Genomic DNA, 19457 nt, shown 5'->3' with positions numbered 1-19457 from the left:
GGTTTCTAAGAGATCCCCCATTCTTCTGAACCCCAGCGAATACAATCCTAACTGATTCAATCTCTCATACGTCAGTCCCACCATCCCAGGAATCAGTCTGGTAAACCTTCGCTGAGCTCCCTCTAGAGCAAGAACATCCTCCTACAGATAAGGAGACCAAAACTGCACACAATATTCCAGGTATGGCCTCGCCAAGGCCCTGTATAATGACAGCAAGATATTCCTGCTCCTGTACTCGAATCTGCTCACAATGAAGGCAAACATACCATTTGCCTTCTTTACTGCTGGCTGTCGCTGCATACTTACCTTCAGCGACTGGTGTACAAGGATACCCAGGTCTTGTTGCACATTTCCCTCTCCTAATTTATGACAATTCAGATAATAGTCTGCCTTCTTGTTTTGCTACCAAACTGGATAACCTTGCATTTCTCCAAATTATACTGTATCTGCCATTCGTTTGCCCACTCAGTCAACTTGCCCAAATCACACTGAAGGATCTCTGCAACCTGCTCACAGCTCACCCTCCCAAGCAACTTGTGTCATCTGCAAATTTGGAGATATTGCATTTTGTTCCCTCATCTAAACTGTTAGGTAATGCAGTGGTTCGCACTGTGGTCTCACAGAGCTGAGGACCAGTGTTCAATCCTGGCCCCAGGTCACTGTCCATGTGGAGACCAGGGGCGAAACTCTCCGGAAACAGTGCGATGTCCGCCGACTGGCGCCCAAAACGGCGCAAATCAGACGGGCATCGCGCCGCCCCAAAGGTGCGGAATGCTCCGCATCTTTGGGGGCCGAGCCCCAACATTGAGCGGCTAGGTCGGCGCCGGACAAATTTCCGCCCCGCCAGCTGGCAGAAAAGGCCTTTGGTACCCCGCCAGCTGGCGCGGAAATGACATCTCCGGGCGGCGCATGTGCAGGAGCGTCAGCGGCCGCTGACGGCATTCCCGCGCATGCGCAGTGGAGGGATTCTCTTCCGCCTCCGCCATGGTGGAGACTGTGGCGGAGGCGGAAGAGAAAGAGTGCCCCCACGGCACAGGCCCGCCCACGGATCGGTGGGCCCCGATTGCGGGCCAGGCCACCGTGGGGGCACCCCCCGGGGCCAGATCGCCCCGCGCCCCACCCCCAGGACCCCAGAGACCGCCCGCGCCGCCTTGTCCCGCCGGTAAGGTAGGTGGTTTAATCTACGCCGGCGGGACAGGCATTTTAGCAGCAGGACTTCGGCCCATCCAGGCCGGAGAATCAAGCGGGGGGGCCCGCCAACCGGCGCGGCGCGATACCCGCCCCCGCCGAATCTCCAGTGCCGGAGACTTCGGCAACCGGCGGGGGCGGGATTCACGCCAGCCCCCGGCGATTCTCCGACCCGGCGGGGGGTCAGAGAATGTCGCCCCTGTTCTCCAAGTGTCTGCGAGGGTGTCACCCACATAACTCAAAGATGTTTACCTCTATTTGCGTGATTCACTCGGTTATGCCGTCTGCAGTCACACCAGGGAGTTCATACTGGGGAGAGGCCGTTCACCTGCTCTCAATGTGCGAAGGAATTTTGTAATTCATCGCACTTCCTGAGGCACCAACAAGTTCACAACAGATTGCAGGGAGTGGATTCTGCTGTTATTGTTTCTGTTCTCAATTACATCCAGGACTGCATTTTGTTCATTCTGTTGGTCAATCGGGATGGTCAGAGAGTTTCTTTCTGCTGGACTGGCCGGTCTCATGGCTTCGTCTCCAATGGTCTGATTCTCTCTGAGCCTTCTTGCAAATATTTGGTTTCACATGGATCAAATAGTGAAAGGGTGTTTGGAGGTTAGAAGATGTTTCATTAACATTTTTGTTTGGCAACCCCAAAATCATGCCACATTGCCATGAAGATGGGCTGTGGTGGTTAGATGGTTCCTTTGTTTAATTTATCTTGGTGCTTCTCCAGAAGAAAACTATCAGGGTCTGAGGGGCAAGTTGTCTCAGGTGCACTGGGAAACTACATTAAATAGTGTGGCGGGTGACAGGCAACCACTAATATTCAGGAACGAAGTAGAAAGGGTCGAGAGCTTCAAGTTTTTAGGTGTACAGATCACCAACAGCCTGTCTTGGTCCCCCCCCCATGCCGACTCTATAGTTAAGAAAGCCCACCATCGACTCTACTTTCTCAGAAGACTGAGGAAATTTGGTATGTCGGCTACAACCCTCACCAACTTCTACAGATGCACCATAGAAAGCATTCTTTCTGGTTGTATCGCAGCTTGGTCTGGAGCCTGCTCTGCCCAAGACTGCAGGAAACTACAAAAGGTTGTGAATGTAGCCCTGTCCATCACGCAAACCAGCTGAGAGTTTGGCTCAAGAGGAATAGAGCTTGATGGGAAATGGAATGTCAAATAAGAGCTTTGTGTAAACTGGAGTGTCAAAGCTTTGTAACTGTGTACATGACTTTCGAGATGAATCGCGTCTGCTTTTGCACTAGAGAGTTTGCAATAACAGGATGCAGTTGGGAATGGGTTCCTCATTCTAAAGATAATTATAACTTAGCTGAGAGCAACAGAATGTCACAAGTGAGGCCTCCCAATTTTGGGAACCAAAGGGGCTGTCCCTGATGCTGTATATAACCTGCTGTATAATGTTTGAAGACTGACTGAGTGCTGTAGCTGTTACTGATATAGCATCTTGGCCCCGGCCGTGAAATAAAGTATACGTTGAAGTGACTTGGTGTTCGATTGATCATTTCATCCGGACTGACAATAGCGAACTCTCATTTGATGGCAGCGGTGGGATCTCAAGGAGCCTCGCCGGAGACAGACGGCGTAACTGACTGATCGTGCCCGGACGCCGAGGAGGGATTGGGCCCCCAAATGTGAGTACCCTTGTTACCACTTTGGTTTCCCCCTCCGCTGTACCAAGTGCAACCAGGTCCTGCTGTCTGTTTCTGAAGAGACTCTTACGAGATCCAGGTCAGTCCGGCGAACCTGTTACAGGAAGGGTTGGAGTCCCGTAAGAGGTTAGAGGCCTCTTCGAATCCCTGGGTAGGAGTCCCATAAGAGGTTAGAGTCCTCTTCGAATCCCTGGGTTGGAGTCCCGTAAGAGGTTAGAGGCCTCTTCGAATCCCTGGGTAGGAGTCCCATAAGAGGTTAGAGTCCTCTTCGAATCCCTGGGTTGTAGTCCCGTAAGAGGTTAGAGTCCTCTTCGAATTCTGGGGTTGGAAACCCGTGTGCGAGGGTAGGAGACCCTCGGCCCAAAAGAGATACGTCGGGAATGATGATCCTTCTGGTTGCTTGATACCTTCGCGATAAAAGGTTGGCATTAAAACAAGTGATTGTCAACCCGTGTCTTGAGAACGGAGAACTCCGTCCAAATTATAGTACTTCTCACCAGATGCGGATGATGCCTTAAACTCCACAATAAACAGGGTTTGACCATTGCGTGTCCGGTCGGAACACTAGAACAATTTGACTAAGCCTCCTGATTGGGTAACGGGGCAGGATAACCCCGTTTAAATTCTTGATTGAATAAGCGATGTAGGATCACTATCAAAATTAAGTTGGTAACCACAAGGATCATCCGAGGATAGGAGACGATGGGTAATACTCTGGATAGTACCTCTGATAGTGGAAGCGCATTTCAGGTTCTTTGCGAGCAGTATCCGGAACATTCCAAACAATTACGACAGCTCTCCGGAGAATTACATAAGATCTTAGGAAAAGGACAATGGCCCCTAGGAGGACCAAAGGATTTGCCCACTGTTCTCGAGGCACAACATCTTATTTGGCAGCATAACCGTAGTTCTACGGCAAAAAAAATGATTGTCCTATGGCGAGAGTACTGCCAAAAATTAAAAGACGCGTCTGCTGGCAAGCGAATGCTCTAAAATTGGGAATAGAGTTGACGGGATTGTTAAGACCGCTGAGGTCTTAAAGAAGCCATGATGTGGAGATGCCGGCGTTGGACTGGGGTGAGCACAGTACGAAGTCTTACAACACCAGGTTAAAGTCCAACAGGTTTGTTTCGATGTCACTAGCTTTCGGAGCGCTGCTCCTTCCTCAGGTGAATGAAGAGGTCTGTTCCAGAAACTGGCCTGAGACTCGACATGTATGCTCAAGCCGTCAGGAGTTGCGTCAATGCCAGATTCATCAGTCGCATTCACAAGACAACCCCGAACGTCACCCAAGCACAACGCAATGCCATCCGCGCTCTCAAGACCAACCACAGCATCGTCATCAAACCAGCAGAAAAAAGGGGGGGCCACTGTCGTACTGAACAGAACGGACTACTGCAAAGAAGTATACCGACAACTGAACAACCAAGAACACGACAGACAGTCACCCGCAGATCTGACCAAGGAACACATCCGCCAACTTAACAGACTGATCAAGACCTTGGATCCAGATCTTCAGAGCACCCTACGTGCTCTCATCCCACGTACTCCCCGCATTGGAGATCTCTACTGCCTCCCGAAAATACATAAGGCCAACACACCAGGCCGCCCTATCGTTTCAGGCAATGGGACCCTGTGTGAGAACCTCTCTGGCTACATCGAGGGCATCTTGAAACCCATCGTACAAGGTACACCCAGCTTCTGTCGCGACACGACGGACTTCCTACAGAAACTCAGCACCCATGGACCAGTTGAACCAGGAACATTCCTCGTCACAATGGATGTCTCGGCACTCTACACCAGCATCCCCCATGATGACGGCATTGCTGCAACAGCCTCAGTACTCAACACCGACAGCTGCCAATCTCCAGACGCAATTCTGCAACTCATCCGCTTCATTCTGGATCACAACGTCTTCACCTTCAACAACAAGTTCTTCATTCAGACGCACGGAACAGCCATGGGGACCAAATTTGCACCCCAATACGCCAACATCTTCATGCACAAGTTTGAACAGGACCTACTCACCGCACAGGACCTTCAACCGACGTTACACACAGATACATCGATGACATTTTTTTCCTTTGGACCCACGGCGAAGAATCACGGAAACGACTACACAATGACATCAATAAGTTCCATCCAACCATCAGACTCACCATGGACTACTCTCCAAAATCAGTTGCATTCTTGGACACACTCGTCTCCATCAAGGACGGTCACCTCAGCACTTCGCTTTACCGCAAACCCACGGATAACGTCATGATGCTCCACTTCTCCAGCTTCCACCCTAAACACATTAAAGAAGCCATCCCCTATGGACAAGCGCTCCGTATACACAGGATCTGCTCAGACGAGGAGGAGCATAACAGACATCTACAGACGTTGAAAGACGCCCTCGTACGAACGGGATATGGCACTCGACTCATCGATCGACAGTTCCAACGCGCCACAACGAAAAACTGGACTGACCTTCTCAGAAGACAAACATGGGACACAACCGACAGAATACCCTTCGTCGTCCAGTACTTCCCCGGAGCGGAGAAACTACGTCATCTTCTTCACAGCCTTCAACACGTCATTGATGACGATGAACATCTTGCCAAGGTCATTCCCACACCCCCACTACTTGCCTTCAAACAACTGCGCAACCTCAAACGAAACATTGTTTGCAGCAAACTACCCAGTCTTCAGAACAGTGACCACGACACCACACAACCCTGCCATGGCAATCTCTGCAAGACGTGCCAGATCATCGACTTGGATACCACTATTACACGAGAGAACACCACCCACCAGGTACACGGTACATACTCGTGCGACTAGGCCAACGTTGTCTACCTCATACGCTGCAGGAAAGGGTGTCCCGAAGCGTGGTACATTGGCGAGACCATGCAGACGCTGCGACAATGAATGAACGGACATCGCGCAACAATCACCAGGCAGGAATGTTCCCTTCCAGTCGGGGGACACTTCAGCAGTCAAGGGCATTCAACCTCTGATCTCCAGGTAAGCATTCTCCAAGGCGGCCTTCAGGATCTGCGACAACGCAGAATCGCCGAGCAGAAACTTATAGCCAAGTTCCACACACGTGAGTGCGGCCTCAACCGGGACCTGGGATTCATGTTGCATTACATTCATCCCCCACCATCTGGCCTGCGAAATCCTACCAACTGTCCTGGCTTGATACAATTCACACCTCTTTAACCTGGGGTTACCCCATCTCTGGATCTGTAAAGATTTAATCACCTGCTAATGGTCGCATTCCTAGCATTGTTTGGCATCTTTGAATTTGTCTCTATGTGTTTCTGGAACAGACCTCTTCATTCACCTGAGGAAGGAGCAGCGCTCCGAAAGCTAGTGACATCGAAACAAACCTGTTGGACTTTAACCTGGTGTTGTAAGACTTCGTACTGTCTTAAAGAAGGAGTGCGCCCACAAGAAACGGGCCCGATCTCCTAGGTCTAAACCACCACAACCCAGTCCCTGCGGACAAATGGCCGGCCTTGCCTTAACCGAGGGAGACGACGAGAGCGATTTAGAAAATTGGCCAGTGGGAAGGAGGCAGCCGACTGCACCCCCGCCTCAACCTTACTATGCCCCTGTGGCAATGGGACCGGTTCCTGTCCCGATTGTTCCTGTTGCCGTAATACCGGTCCCCGTTCCACAGTCCCCGCCCGTGGCCCCCGGAACAATGCCGATCTCGGCACCAGTTCCCGCAGCACCAGTACCACCCCCGCCAACGGTGCCTATTCCCATCCTACCCGATGCGCCTTTTCCACCACCGCCTCCCCCTGTCGATCAAAGAGGACCAGCCACTCGTACAAGATCCCATACTAGAGCTCAATTCCCCCAAACCAAAGACCCGTGGAATGAAGGGGCGCCGGCGGTTGATTTCCCCGATTATGATGACGATTACCCACCAGCCCAATACCCTGTTCGGCAAGTGCCAAACCCTGCCTCTAATCCCGCGAACCCCCCCCCCCCCCTTGAATATTCCGGCACAGATTGGTATATATCAGCCTTGGAAGCCTCATGAGATAATGGCAATCCTTACTCGGGTTCCCGACCGCAAACAGTCTCCGGCAGCCTTTGTCGATTTCCTCCGAACTACTGTGCAAGTTTATAGCGCCGAGACCAGGGATCTATGGGCCCTGGTACGCCAGGTTCTGCGCCCAGACGAGCGTACTCGCTTTCTCAACCATCTGGGACAGCAGACAGGAGCCGCGCCACCCACTAGAGATGCCTTACAGGCTGTGCGTGCCCAAGATGGTGACCAGCAAACCGCTATCTACAATGCTCTGTCTACCACCTTACAGAAGCTAATAGACATTTCTAAAGTAATGGACACAAGGCCACGGATAAATGAGGGAGCTGAAGCGTTCCTGGAGCGCTTTGAAGAAGTCTATAAAAACCAAGGAGGGGACGGCAACTACCAGGCAGGAGGTAACTCTCCCCAATACTGTGCTATGTTACTAAGTTGCCTGCCCACAAGTTTCAGACGCAGTCAAAACCAACAATATGGACTGGTCCGATAATACCCCGAGCCAAATGGCCCGCGCAGTAAAATACTATTGGCACAACGGGTCTGCCTGTGACCAATCCAAGCCGTCAGTTAAAGTGAAGACTGAATACGCCCAAAAGACTCCAACCCCACCCTCAGACCCCGTTGTGTACGCCATGGAGTCTCAGTTTTATGTACCTCCACCCTGGGCGGCCAGCAACAGACCATAACAAGGAGGACCACTGCCCCCTCCTTATGGAACTCCCTCCTCCCCGTACAGACAACAGCCCCAGCACTACCCACCGCCACAACCATATTCGGCACCAATGCCTTACTCGCCAAATTTCCCTCCCGGACAGGCGGCACCCGCCCCCGCAAATACCGCTTGTTACAGCTCTGGCCGTCAGGGGCATTGGGCTCGTGACTGCTATCAGAACCCAAAGGGGGGATATAGAGGAAGACAAAGGGGAAGAGGCCGAGGGAGGACCAACTTTACACAAAATAACCCCTTCCTGTACTGACCCCGAATACTGGTCTGCCGCGAACCAGCTTCCGAGAAGGAGCCCCTACTCTCCCTCACGGTTTACGGACAGATGCACCCCTTTTTGGTAGACACCGGGGCAACAATGTCCTCGGTTCAATCTTCTCTCCAGCTTCCACTTTCCGAGAAAACCCAGAGACTGTCGGGATTCCAGGGCCAGGTGTGCCAGTACCCAATCTCGCAGCCCGTGTCAGTCGTCCTCAAAGGAGAAGAAGTACAACATCAGTTTGTAGTTACTACCGGACTAGAATGTAACCTGATGGCGCGAGACCTCCTTTGCACATTTGGACTACAAATTGAATGTGGTGATGATGGTATAATTGTCCGCCCACCCACGACCCAACATCAATGCTACACTGCGTCGAGTCCCCAGTGGTGGGCACTGCACCTAGACGAAGAGCGACTCATGCATGTCACTCTGGCGTACGATCGGACAGGGCATGATAGATGGCTGGAAGACTTCTACGAGCCACTTGAAGGTGCGACCTTTGAAATACGATTAAAGGCCTTTGTCACAGGGTCAGAGGGCGAGGCAGAAGCAGCTGAAATACCAGAACACGTTTGGCAACAAGCCGGTTACATTGCCCCGCACGTGACACAAAGGGTTAATTTCCCATATCATGCAAAGGACTTAGGACCGATGGTCCGTTTAGCTCTTGAGTCTGCTGACCCAGAGACTACCGGTGTGCAGGTCATACCGGGGTGGCTCCAGCTCCAGTTTTACACAGACATTCGCAAAATGAGCTCGACACTCCGCCATCACCATTCCCGACCACTCGACACTATAAACTCGCGAATATGGGCCGAGGATCAATACCAGGTTGGGTCTGTCGATATTGAGCCTATACGGGTCATGCTACGACCTGATGTTAAGTTGCCCTCCATCCGTCAGTATCCCCTCAAACCATAGGCCCTACCCTCCCTTGAAGCGCTAATTCAGAACCTGATTCAGCAGCACATCTTAGTCCCCTGTCATTCACCTTGCAATACCCCGATCTTAGCGGTCCCTAAACCAGGCAAACCTGGCCAGTACGGCCTTGTTCAGGACCTCCGGTCCATCAATGCCATTGTACAACCCCTCCATGCGTTGGTCCCGAACCCTGCACATATTTTAGCCCAAGTCCCGGCCGACGCTACTACCTTTTCCCTGGTAGACCTCCAACACGCCTTCTTTGCGCTCCCCTTGCACCCTGCAAGCCAATATCTTTTTGCTTTTACATATCAAAATCAGCAGTTTACTTGGACCCGGCTACCACAGGGCTTTATACACTCGCCCACTCTCTTTTCCCGTTGCCTCCAGCAGCAGCTCCAGCCATTGGAGTTGAAAGGCGGCTCAACGCTGGTACAATATGTCGATGATCTACTAGTGGCGAGCCCATCGGAAAGAAGTTGCAAAGAGGATACAGCCCAGTTGCTGAATTATCTCGACCCTAGGATATGTGGTCTCTCCCGCCAAAGAATTAGTTGCCCAGCCCACGGTCAAGTTCTTAGGCATCCTTTTGTCTGCCGATGCGCGAGCCTTATCGCCCAGCCGTGTGCACCCCATCCGCCACTTTCCAGACCCCTCCACGGCCAAGGACGTCCGACGATGGCTCAGCATGGTAAATTATTGTCGACAGTGGATCCCTAACATCGCCCTCGACACTCGCTTACTACCCCTTTCACCAATAATCCAGGAATCTTTCAGTTCAGCCCGGAGGCTCGGGGAGCCTTTGGGCGGCTTAAAGACGCCTTAATGCGGGCACCAGCACCGGGCCGCCCCCTGTACGACAGGCCCTTTCAGCTTTATTGTCCTGTTTTATCCGGCTGTGCAACCGCTGTCCTTACCCAGAAACACGGGGACCGCCATCGCCCTGTTGCCTATTATTCGTCTAAACTTGACCGGGTGGCACTCGGGTACCCCGCTTGTACTCAAATTCTGGCCTCTATTTATAACAGTCTCCAATCAGCGGCCAACCTTACCCTGCAGCAGGACATCGTGATCTGTAGCTCCCACTCTGTCATGGCCCTGCTCGGCCAGCTCCAAACTCAGCATTTAACCATGGCCCGGCAGAATAAATATGAAATTTATCTTCTCAATAACCCGAAACTCCAGTTCCGTCACTGCACAACTATTAACCCGGCCAGATTTCTTTCTGATCCGCCCCTTGACAGTCCCCACCCGACTCATGACTGCCTCACACTCTTGCGTGAGGACGCGTCCGTACGTGATGATCTCACCGACGCTCCTATCCCCGAGGCGGACATGACCTTATTCACCGATGGAAGTGCATCCGTCGGTGAAAGGGGGGATAGGCTGTCCAGTTACGCAATAGTTAACAGGGAGAAACTCTCGAAGCAGCAGCATTTGAAACGCCCTTTTCTGCTCAGCAGGCTGACCTCTTTGCACTTATTCGAGCATGTGTATTGGGGAAGAAAAAACCATAAATATTTACACAGACTCCAGGTATGCCTTTGGAGTTACGCACGATTTTGGACAATTATGGAAGAACAGGGGATTCCTTACCTCCGCGGGCACTCAGATATCTCATAAGCAGTTAGTCACCCAATTGTCACAGGCCTTAATGCTCCCTAAACAAATAGCAGTGATAAAATGCGCAGCCCACACAACTGGTAAAACTTTGGTGGACGTGGGCAACCGGCAGGCGGACCACCAAGCCAAAGAGGCCTCTCGACTAAAAGACGTGGTGGTGCCCAAAATGATGAGTCAGACTAAAAACGTTGAAAAGTCAGTCTCCCTCTGAAAAGCCAATGCCGACCATCACTGACGTCATTCAATTACAGGAGGACGCTCCTGGCTGTGTAAAACGATTGTGGGAAGAATTAGGATGTTGTTATGATCCTGTAAACAAATTGTGGGTCACCCCAGCAGGGCAAACTTGTATGCCCGACATATTAGCAGCCTGGATCGCCGAGTGTGTTCACTTTGCAACTCATTGTGGTGCACGTGCAACAGGTGACGTGCTGCTCAAAACATGGTGGCATCCGAGACTGCAAGATATAGCGCAAAATATTAGCAGCCGTTGCCTGGTATGCCAGCAGTATAACCCTGGAAAAGCAATACCCTGTGAAATGGGAAGAACCCCGTTACCAGAAGGTCCCTTTGAGACCCTCCAGATGGACTACATTGAGTTGGAAAGATGTCAATGTTATAAGCATGTGTTAGTTATCGTTGATGTATTTAGTAAATGGATAGAAGCCTACCCCACCGTGGACAGCAAAGCCGCCACGGTGGTGAAGGTCTTGATGTGGGAAATTGTTCCCAGGTTTGGGATCCGTATCGGCTAAGTTCAGACAATGGCCCCCATTTTGTGGGACAGATTAACAAAGAATTTTGTGCTCAGCTGGGCATAAAACAACAGTTGCACTGTGCATATAGGCCACAAGCAGCAGGAATGGTGGAGCGTGACAACCAGACATTGAAAACCAAACTAGCCAAATTACAGGCTGAGACAGGCACTACCTGGCTCAAGCTATTGCCCATTGCCCTTTTTCAAATTCGCGCTACACCAGCAGGAAAAACTCGATTAAGCCCTGCTGAGATATTGTACGGAAGGCCTTTTCACACTTCCTGGGATCAAGACAAGCCAAAAGATGTCAACTTTCACCACATGACCACGGAAATAGCCAATTACGTTAGAGCTCTGACAAAGGTTTTAAAAGGTGTCCACTCGCGGGTCCGAGCGGCCCAGTGGGGATGTACCCCCCTTGTCCAGTACTGTCACTATTAACCGCGGCGAGTACATTATGATCCGGAACTGGGTTCGGAAAGGGCTGGAGCCACGATGGGAGGGACCGTTTCAGGTTCTCCTGACCACCCCCACGGCTGTGAAAGTGGAAGGCCGGAATGCTTGGATTCACATTCATCATTGTAAGAGTGTAAAAATATCGTAGGAATTATAACTCTTTGTCTTAAGTTCTAGGGGAACGATAAAGTTGAACTACAGTCATGAATATCGTTCTCGCCGCTCTGACCTTGGTTGGCCTCATAATCCTGGAAGGGGAAACTAGACGAAAGGTCTGTGAGCCCCAGCGGAGGAGCCCTCACCATCTTTGCCAAGGGGACACCCTGCATTGTGCCAGTCGGGGCGCGCAAAGGAGATCATGGACCATGATGCCCGTTGATCGATGTTCGGCTCAGTTCCTGCGCCAGGGTCAAAACCGGCCCTTGGATACGACACACCGGCATCGCCTATCCTGCGACCAACATGCCTACAAATGGATTATGAATGCAGGCACAAAAACAGAACAATGCCGTTACAATGTGACTTTCAGAAGCAACCATCCTGGGCTAAACGGGAATTGCATGTGAACACTTATTTGTATATGTCATATGTGTACGCAAAGGATATGAATGTTTCTGGTTGCTGGGTATGTACACATATCCCGACCCATGCTAAGGGAGAGATCCCCCTCAGACCTGTTCCTCTGAACCTGTCAGAAACAGTAGAATGGCATATTTACCAGAATGGTACTCGTCAATGCCCGAGGACTATAAGAATTGCATCTCTGGTAAGAAACCCAGAGGGTGGGGCAGCTTCCAGTTTATCGTTTCTCCCCATATCCCCAAGACCTTGGAAAGAGGGGGGCTATCCAGTGAACACCTTTGAGATGTGGTACCAACCAAGTTATGACCAATCCCACCAGCCTCCGTTTCTTACCCTCACTAATACCACTAACACGGGAAGACCACTGGGAATAATATGTTTAGTAAGGAATGTGGTTAAAGGGATATTCAAAGGTGCTAGTCGATGCAAGCACAAATTTGTAGTGGCCAACATATCCAAGGTCTATCCCGTAAATACGTCTCCTCAGTTTTATGGGTGTACACTGGACGTCCCATACGCTAACGGGACAGGTACCTTCAAGTACTCCCTGATGGCTGAAGGGTTTGACGTGGACAAACTCACTTCATACAATGGGACGTACTTTATTTGTGGCCACAAGGCATATCCCTGGCTGCCAGAGAATTGGACGGGATCCTGTTATCTGGGGTATGTAGTCCCCTTTATACACCACCTCGCCAATTTAGGCGACCATTACCAAATGATGAAGCGAGAAAAGAGAGCAATAACTGAAACGCAGCGATACTTTGGGATCCTGCTTCCCCCTATCGGGGTAGCTCTTGCATTAAAGGAAATAAGAAAGGTAGCAAAAATCCTGGAAGAGGTCGCAAACGACACCACTGAAGCATTGACTGAGATAAACAATGAAATGGTGGCAATAAGAACCGTAGCCCTACAAAACCGAATCGTCCTCGATTACCTCTTTGCAAACAAAGGTGGGACATGTGCCGTGATCGGTTCGGAATGTTGCAACTACATCCCCGATCGTTCGGAGAACATCACCCACCTCGTGGATCATATCCGCACAGAGGTTAAGAAACTGCATGAAACATCAAGAGATGGGTGGTTAGATTGGTTGTTTGACGGATCATGGGGGTCTTACCTAGTGCATGGATTAATAATCCTGGTAGTTGTAATACTTGGAATAATCATGCTTAGCTTCCTAATGAAATGCTTGTGTAAAAGTGTCGGTGCAGCAGTAATTTCCCAACAGTTAGTACAGCAACATGAAGTGAGCCTTGAAGAGCTCATGGATGTGAAAGAAGGTGCAGAGATACGTAGGAAAATGATAGAAGTGCAGATAGAATGGGAGAGAATGAGACAAGTGGCTATGGATTAGAAGAAGTTATCATGAAATGATAAAAGGGGGGAATGAGAGTTTGGCTCAAGAGGAATAGAGCTTTATGGGAAATGGAATGTCAAATAGAGCTTTGTGTAAACTGGAGTGTCAAAGCTTTGTAACTGTGTACGTGACTTTCGAGGGGAATCACTTCTGTTTTTGCACTAGAGAGTTTGCAATAACAGGATGCAGTTGAGAATGGGTTCCTCATCTAAAGATAATTATAACTTAGCTGAGAGCAACAGAATGTCACAAGTGAGGCCTCCCAATTTTGGGAACCAAAGGGGCTGTCCCTGATGCTGTATATAACCTGCTGTATAATGTTTGAAGACTGACTGAGTGCTGTAGCTGTTACTGATATAGCATCCTGGCCCCGGCCGTGAAATAAAGTATACGTTGAAGTGACTTGGTGTTCGATTGATCATTTCATCTGGAGTGACAATAGCGAATTCTCAAGTCTGCCTGGTTATGACCGTCACCCTCTTCACAACTCCTGCTGCTGATGTACCTTCACCTGACAAAAAGCAATTTGTTCTGGACAATTACCAGCAACATCCAAAATCATTCAGAGTTTGGATTGGTGGGTGAGTGGTTTCCTTTCTACTGTGGAGAAGCTACGTGTTTTTTGCTAGATAAGTATGTTTTCAATGAGAATGTTACAACTAATGGAGCTTTCAGAATTGTGGTTGATTCTGTCAACAGTTTCAAGGGCAATAATAATGATGATGTCCTTAGATTTATAGGCTAAATGTTGTGATGGGTATTTGATAAGGATAATACAGCTGTCATTGTAAATCAATTGCACAGCACCAGACTGATCCGGATATTGTTCATAAAACTCAGACCCATTCACAAACCCCAGTGTATTCCAACAGTAATGTGGCTTTAACAGGTCTAGTGGTGGGGCTCTTTCATACGGCAACAACCCAGCCAAATAATAATTGTGAAGTTGCAGGATATCCATGGCTTTATTTTTTAACCCCATAATTCACCTACTCTATCACGCCGGGGATTTTCGCTTTCTTAACAATATCACTGTGGTTTGTGGGGTCTGTAGAATTATTCAATTACATGCTATCAGGTACTCTATGTACAAACTAACCAGTGGGCACTTAACATCTGCTTAATAAATGGACAAATGGACAGCACGGCGGTGCAGTGGTTAGCACTGCTGCCTCATGGCACCAAGGTCCCAGGTTCGATCCTGGCTCTGGGTCACTGGCCGTGTGGAGTTTGCACATTCTCCCCGTATTTGCATGGGTTTCGCCCCCACAACCTAAAGATGTGCAGGGTAGGTTGATTGGCCACGCTAAATTGTCCGTTAATTGAAAAAATGAATTGGGTATTCTAAAAAACAAATGGGCAAATCATTTTTTTCCACAGGGGTGAATGTGACTATGAACTATCCAATTGGAAAACCTTTTCTTTTAAGATCCCGAATTACAACAGCAGATATACAGATGGGCAGCACGGTAGTATTGTGGATAGCACAATTGCTTCACAGCTCCAGGGTCCCAGGTTCGATTCCGGCTTGGGTCACTGTCTGTGCAGAGTCTGCACATCCTCCCCGTATGTGCGTGGGTTTCCTCCTGGTGCTCCGGTTTCCTCCCACAGCCCAAAGATGTGCAAGTTAGGTGGATTGGCCATGTTAAATTGTCCTTAGTATCCAAAATTGCCCTTAGTGTTGGGTGGGGTTACTGGGTCATGGGGATAGGGTGGAGGTGTGGACCTTGGGTAGGGTGTTCTTTCCAAGAGCCGGTGCAGACTTGATGGGCCGAATGGCCTCCTTCTGCACTGTAAATTCTATGTAAAAATCAATGTACATTGTTCTGACTCTGCCAGCAGGGCTGTGGGATTCAATGGAGAGATCTTCCAAAGAGCCAGTACAGGTATAATGGGCCAAACGACTTCCATTTGTGCAGTATCATTCTGTGAAACACTGAATATTCAGTATCAGGAATAGAGCGAGAAAGAGAGAGGGACCAGTGACGGCGCGATTGAACCCAGCCAGAGTAAGTACCACGAGAGGAGGTAAGAGAGGAAACCGCATAGAAGCTTGAACGCCTCAGCGTGGTCACACAAGAGAACACTGAGAAATGGAACATAGCAGATCATCAATTCACAATTTGAGATTTTTAATTAATTAACCTCAAATCGTAACAAAGTTATTTTGTTGAGTGTTTGTGATTTGAATGGTAGGACTATTACCCACCATTCCCTGCGGTTGTGAATGTGCCCTGTTCACTCCACAGGAGGCCAGTGAGCAGGCGCAGTGGTGTCTCCGGTGCATGTGCAGTCGGGACTGTATCTGGAGCATGCGCATTATCACTTTCTTCGGAGCCCTACCAGCGCGGGAGGGCTTTTGTGGTGGGTTAGAGTCGGTGGGGCGGAGTGAGTACTGGAGCTGTGGGTCGGAGGAGAGAGGGAACGGAGGCTTCATAAACACCCGGCATAGGCCCCACGGCCGGAATCAGATCCTGCATGTCCCGAGTTTGCAGCTGCGGAGCTTCTATCCGGGAAAAGGCCCAGTTCCAGCGCCGCCATCTCCGCTCAACGGGGAGCGGAGCGCATGCGCGGCAATTTTTGCGGTGCAGCCGATTGGACGAGGCTTCAGGGTCCCGGTGACCAGGAGAGAAAATGTTTGAGTAATTGAAAGGTGCGATTTACGGGCGCCCTCTTTCCATGATGTGGAGTTGGACTGGGGTGGGCAGAGTAAGATGTTTTACAACACCGGGTTAAAATTCAATAGGTTTCTTTCGAATGGCTAGCTTCCTAAGGTGAATGAGGAGAAATGTCTTCCCTCTTAGGGTGGTTAGTCTTTGCAATTCTCTTCCCCAGACAACAGTGGAGGCTGCATCATTAAATATATTCAGAGCAGGGGGTGGAACGTTACAGCTTTTGGGGAATGAGATAGAAAAGCATGTTTCACAGCAACTAGAAATGTCTGTTCTGAATTTGTGAGCTGTATTGACTCGATGACATTTCTTATCTCCTTTAATAGAATATTAAAGCAGAGGATTTTCAGTAAGAAATCTCAAACCAAACTTCACATCAAGATCTGACAGAGTCACTAAGCCATTTTACCATCAGTGTGACTAGAAAAGCACCGAGACACAGACACCAGCACCATGAGGAAACCATGGAAATGTGGAGATTGTGGGAAGGGATTCACTTTCCCATCTGAGCTGGAAACTCATCGACGTACTCACACCGGGGAGAGACCGTTCACCTGCTCTCAGTGTGGGAACGGATTTACTAATTCCTCTGACTTGTTGAGACATCATCGAGTTCACTCTGGAGAGAGTCCATTCACCTGCTCCATGTGTGGCAAAGGATTCAGAGATTCATCCAGCCTGCTAACACATCAGCGAGTCCACACTGGGGAGAAGCCATTTACCTGCTCAGTGTGTGGGAAGGGATTTACTAATTCATCCAACCAGCTGAGACACCAGCGAGGTCACACTGGGGAGAGACCATCCACCTGCTCCGAATGTGGGAAAGGATTCAGAGATTCATCCTGCCTGATGGCACATCAGCAAGTTCACACTGGGGTGAGACCATTCACCTGCTTACTGTGTGGGAAGGGATTCACTAATTCGTCCAACCTGCTGATACACCAGAGAATTCACACTGGGGAGAGACCATTCACCTGCTCTGTCTGTGGGAAGGGATTTACTATTTTATCCAACCTGCTGACACACCAGCGAGTTCACACTGGGGAAAGACCATTCAGCTGCTCCGTGTGTGGAAAGGGATTTACCAATTCATCCAACTTGCTGACACACCAGCGAGTTCACACTGACGAGAAGCCATTTATCTGCCCCGTGTGTGGGATAGGATTCAGAAATGCATCCCATCTGCAGAGACACCAGCGAGTTCACAAGTAATTAGAGGGGTTGGATTCTGCTGATTTTGCTGCTGTTAATCACATCCAGGACTGAACCACGTTAATTCTGACAGTGGGTGAAGTGGGAGGTCGGAGGGTATCCCTCTGGACTGGTCGGTCTTCCAATTGTCACTCCAGTGGACTGATACTCTTTGAGTAAGAGCACATTTCCACTGCAATGATCTGGAAAGGCAGATGTAGTACATTAATGTTATCCGGTTTAGTAAATAGTCTTTTTCCAACCACCACAGGTGTCTTGTCTTGTCTTTCATCCATCCTCGTTCCGCAGATTGGCCACTCTCTCGAAAATCTTTCTCCACTGATTTCTCCACTGCTCTCACTGCCTGTCCCATCGAGAGGCCAGTCCACATTCTGATACTATCCACCCAGGTCATCTTGGACCTTCCTTGTACATGGTTCCCAGGTGTTTTGCCTGGCACTACCTCTTTTTCCAAACACTCCCTATTCACAACACATTTCCAAAATCCGTGAGCTTCCTCGATATCACTGCCTCAAACAGGTTCCTCTGAACACCAGCTTTCTCCATCACCCACTCATTCGTCCACTTTGCCGTCCGGGACACACAAAATATCCGTTTGAGTCCTTTCATTTCAAACACTTTTATTGGAGCCTCGTCGCTCTTCTTGATGGTGCAGCTTTCACTGTCACTGGCCACACAAGGGCTTTCAGAAGATGAATGTTCATTGTAACCCAGATGCTGCGACTGATACACACTCTTTAAGTGAGATCACAACACCACGACCCTCCAGTCTGGCCTGAACTTATTTGGTAGACTCTGGGGAGCAGGAAGTCAATACAGTTCCAAAAACAAGTAGCAGGATAGAGAGTAAAGAAATAGTCTGCAACCTAAGTTCAGGAACTGCAGCCAATGGCAAAATGACAAGAAGTATAAGGGCGGCACGGTGGCGCAGTGGTTAGTATTGCTGCCTTATGGCACCGGGGACCCGGGTTTGATCCCGGCTGCGGGTCACTGTCCATGTGGAGTTTGCACATTCTCCCTGTATCTGCGTGAGTCTCTCCCACAATCCAAAAAGGTGTGCAGGGTACGTGAATTGGCCATGCTAAATTGCCCCTTAATTGGAAAAATAATTGTGTACTCTAAATTTTAAAAAAATAACTATGGTGAGTATACTGGTTAAACCAAAAGAGGAAAATAATAAACAAGTGAGTAAAGCATCAGTGCTGAGGGGCAGGTTGAGGGTATAGCCCAAGTAATAGTTCTACAAACTAATGCACAGAGTGCAAGGAATAAATTAGATGAATCCAAAGATGTGCAGGTTAGGTGGATTGGCCATGCTAAATTGCCCTTAATGTCTAAAATTGCTCTTAGTGTTGGGTGGGGTTACTGGGTTATGGGGATAGGGTGGAGGTGTGGTCTTGGGTAGGCTGCTCTTTCAAAGAGAAGGTGCAGACTCGATGGGCTGAATGGCCTCCTTCTGCACTGTAAATTCTATGATAAGCTGCAAGTGCAAATTTAAATTAAAGATTATGATGCAGTAGCTATTACAGAGACATGGCTGCAGGATGGTCGGGACTGGGAACTAAATATACCTGGTTATAAAGTTTACAGGAGGGACAGGAAAGTTGGCCAAGAGGGTGGAGTAGCCTTACTGATTGTCACCTCTATGGTGAGGGAGGATAAATGGAGGGAAAGAATCCAGGGGAGAGCATATCGGTGGAACTGAGGAACAGAAAAAGATCTAAATCTGTAATGGGTGTTATGCATCGACACCCTGGTGCCAGTTCTGAGGTGTTAGATTGTATAAATGCAGAAATTAGGCATGTGTGTAACAAAGGCAGAATAATATTAATGGGGGATTTTAACTTACACATAGATTGGGAGAGGCAGACAAGGAGCTGTCAGGAAGGTAGTAAATCTCTGGAATATGTCTGGGATAGTTTCCTGCAGCAATATGTTCCAGATATAACAAGGAGACAGGCAATATTAGATTTAGTTCTGAGT

The 19457-nt window shown here is 49.4% G+C and overlaps 3 protein-coding genes and 1 long non-coding RNA gene across 4 annotated transcripts in view; 3 read left to right on the top strand and 1 right to left on the bottom strand.

The window, feature by feature from the left end:
• Nucleotides 1–10052, bottom strand: part of LOC140421732 (uncharacterized) — a 32711-nt gene extending 22659 nt beyond the window's left edge. Inside the window, exon 1 of the long non-coding RNA XR_011947047.1 lies at nt 9865–10052. This is a non-coding gene — a long non-coding RNA (uncharacterized lncRNA). The remainder of the gene's footprint in view (nt 1–9864) is intronic.
• LOC140421682 (leucine-rich repeat and immunoglobulin-like domain-containing nogo receptor-interacting protein 1) overlaps nt 1–19457 on the top strand; it is a 216193-nt gene that overhangs the window by 147885 nt on the left and 48851 nt on the right. The gene's annotated exons all lie outside the window — the stretch shown is intronic.
• On the top strand, nt 10069–13992 carry LOC140421683 (syncytin-2-like). The gene is made up of 2 exons (XM_072506483.1): nt 10069–10348; nt 11820–13992. The coding sequence occupies exon 2, from the start codon at nt 12031–12033 to the stop codon at nt 13585–13587; it is 1557 nt and encodes a 518-aa protein (XP_072362584.1). The 5' UTR covers nt 10069–10348; nt 11820–12030; the 3' UTR covers nt 13588–13992.
• LOC140421716 (uncharacterized) overlaps nt 15870–19457 on the top strand; it is a 29868-nt gene continuing 26280 nt past the window's right edge. The window contains exons 1-2 of the mRNA XM_072506578.1: nt 15870–16243; nt 16589–17470. Coding sequence (XP_072362679.1) covers nt 16716–17470 — 755 coding nt within the window. The 5' untranslated portion in view covers nt 15870–16243; nt 16589–16715. The remainder of the gene's footprint in view (nt 16244–16588; nt 17471–19457) is intronic.

This window comes from Scyliorhinus torazame, chromosome 5, assembly GCF_047496885.1.
Source record: "Scyliorhinus torazame isolate Kashiwa2021f chromosome 5, sScyTor2.1, whole genome shotgun sequence".
In the NCBI taxonomy this organism is placed as follows: Eukaryota; Metazoa; Chordata; class Chondrichthyes; order Carcharhiniformes; family Scyliorhinidae; genus Scyliorhinus; species Scyliorhinus torazame.
Note: the sequence above shows the minus strand (reverse complement) of the source record. Positions and strands in the feature narration are given on the sequence as shown.

Coding starts and splice junctions, on each gene's coding strand:
- LOC140421683 (XM_072506483.1), top strand. CDS start 12,031: ATGTTCGGCTCAGTTCCTGCGCCAGGGTCAAAACCGGCCCTTGGATAC.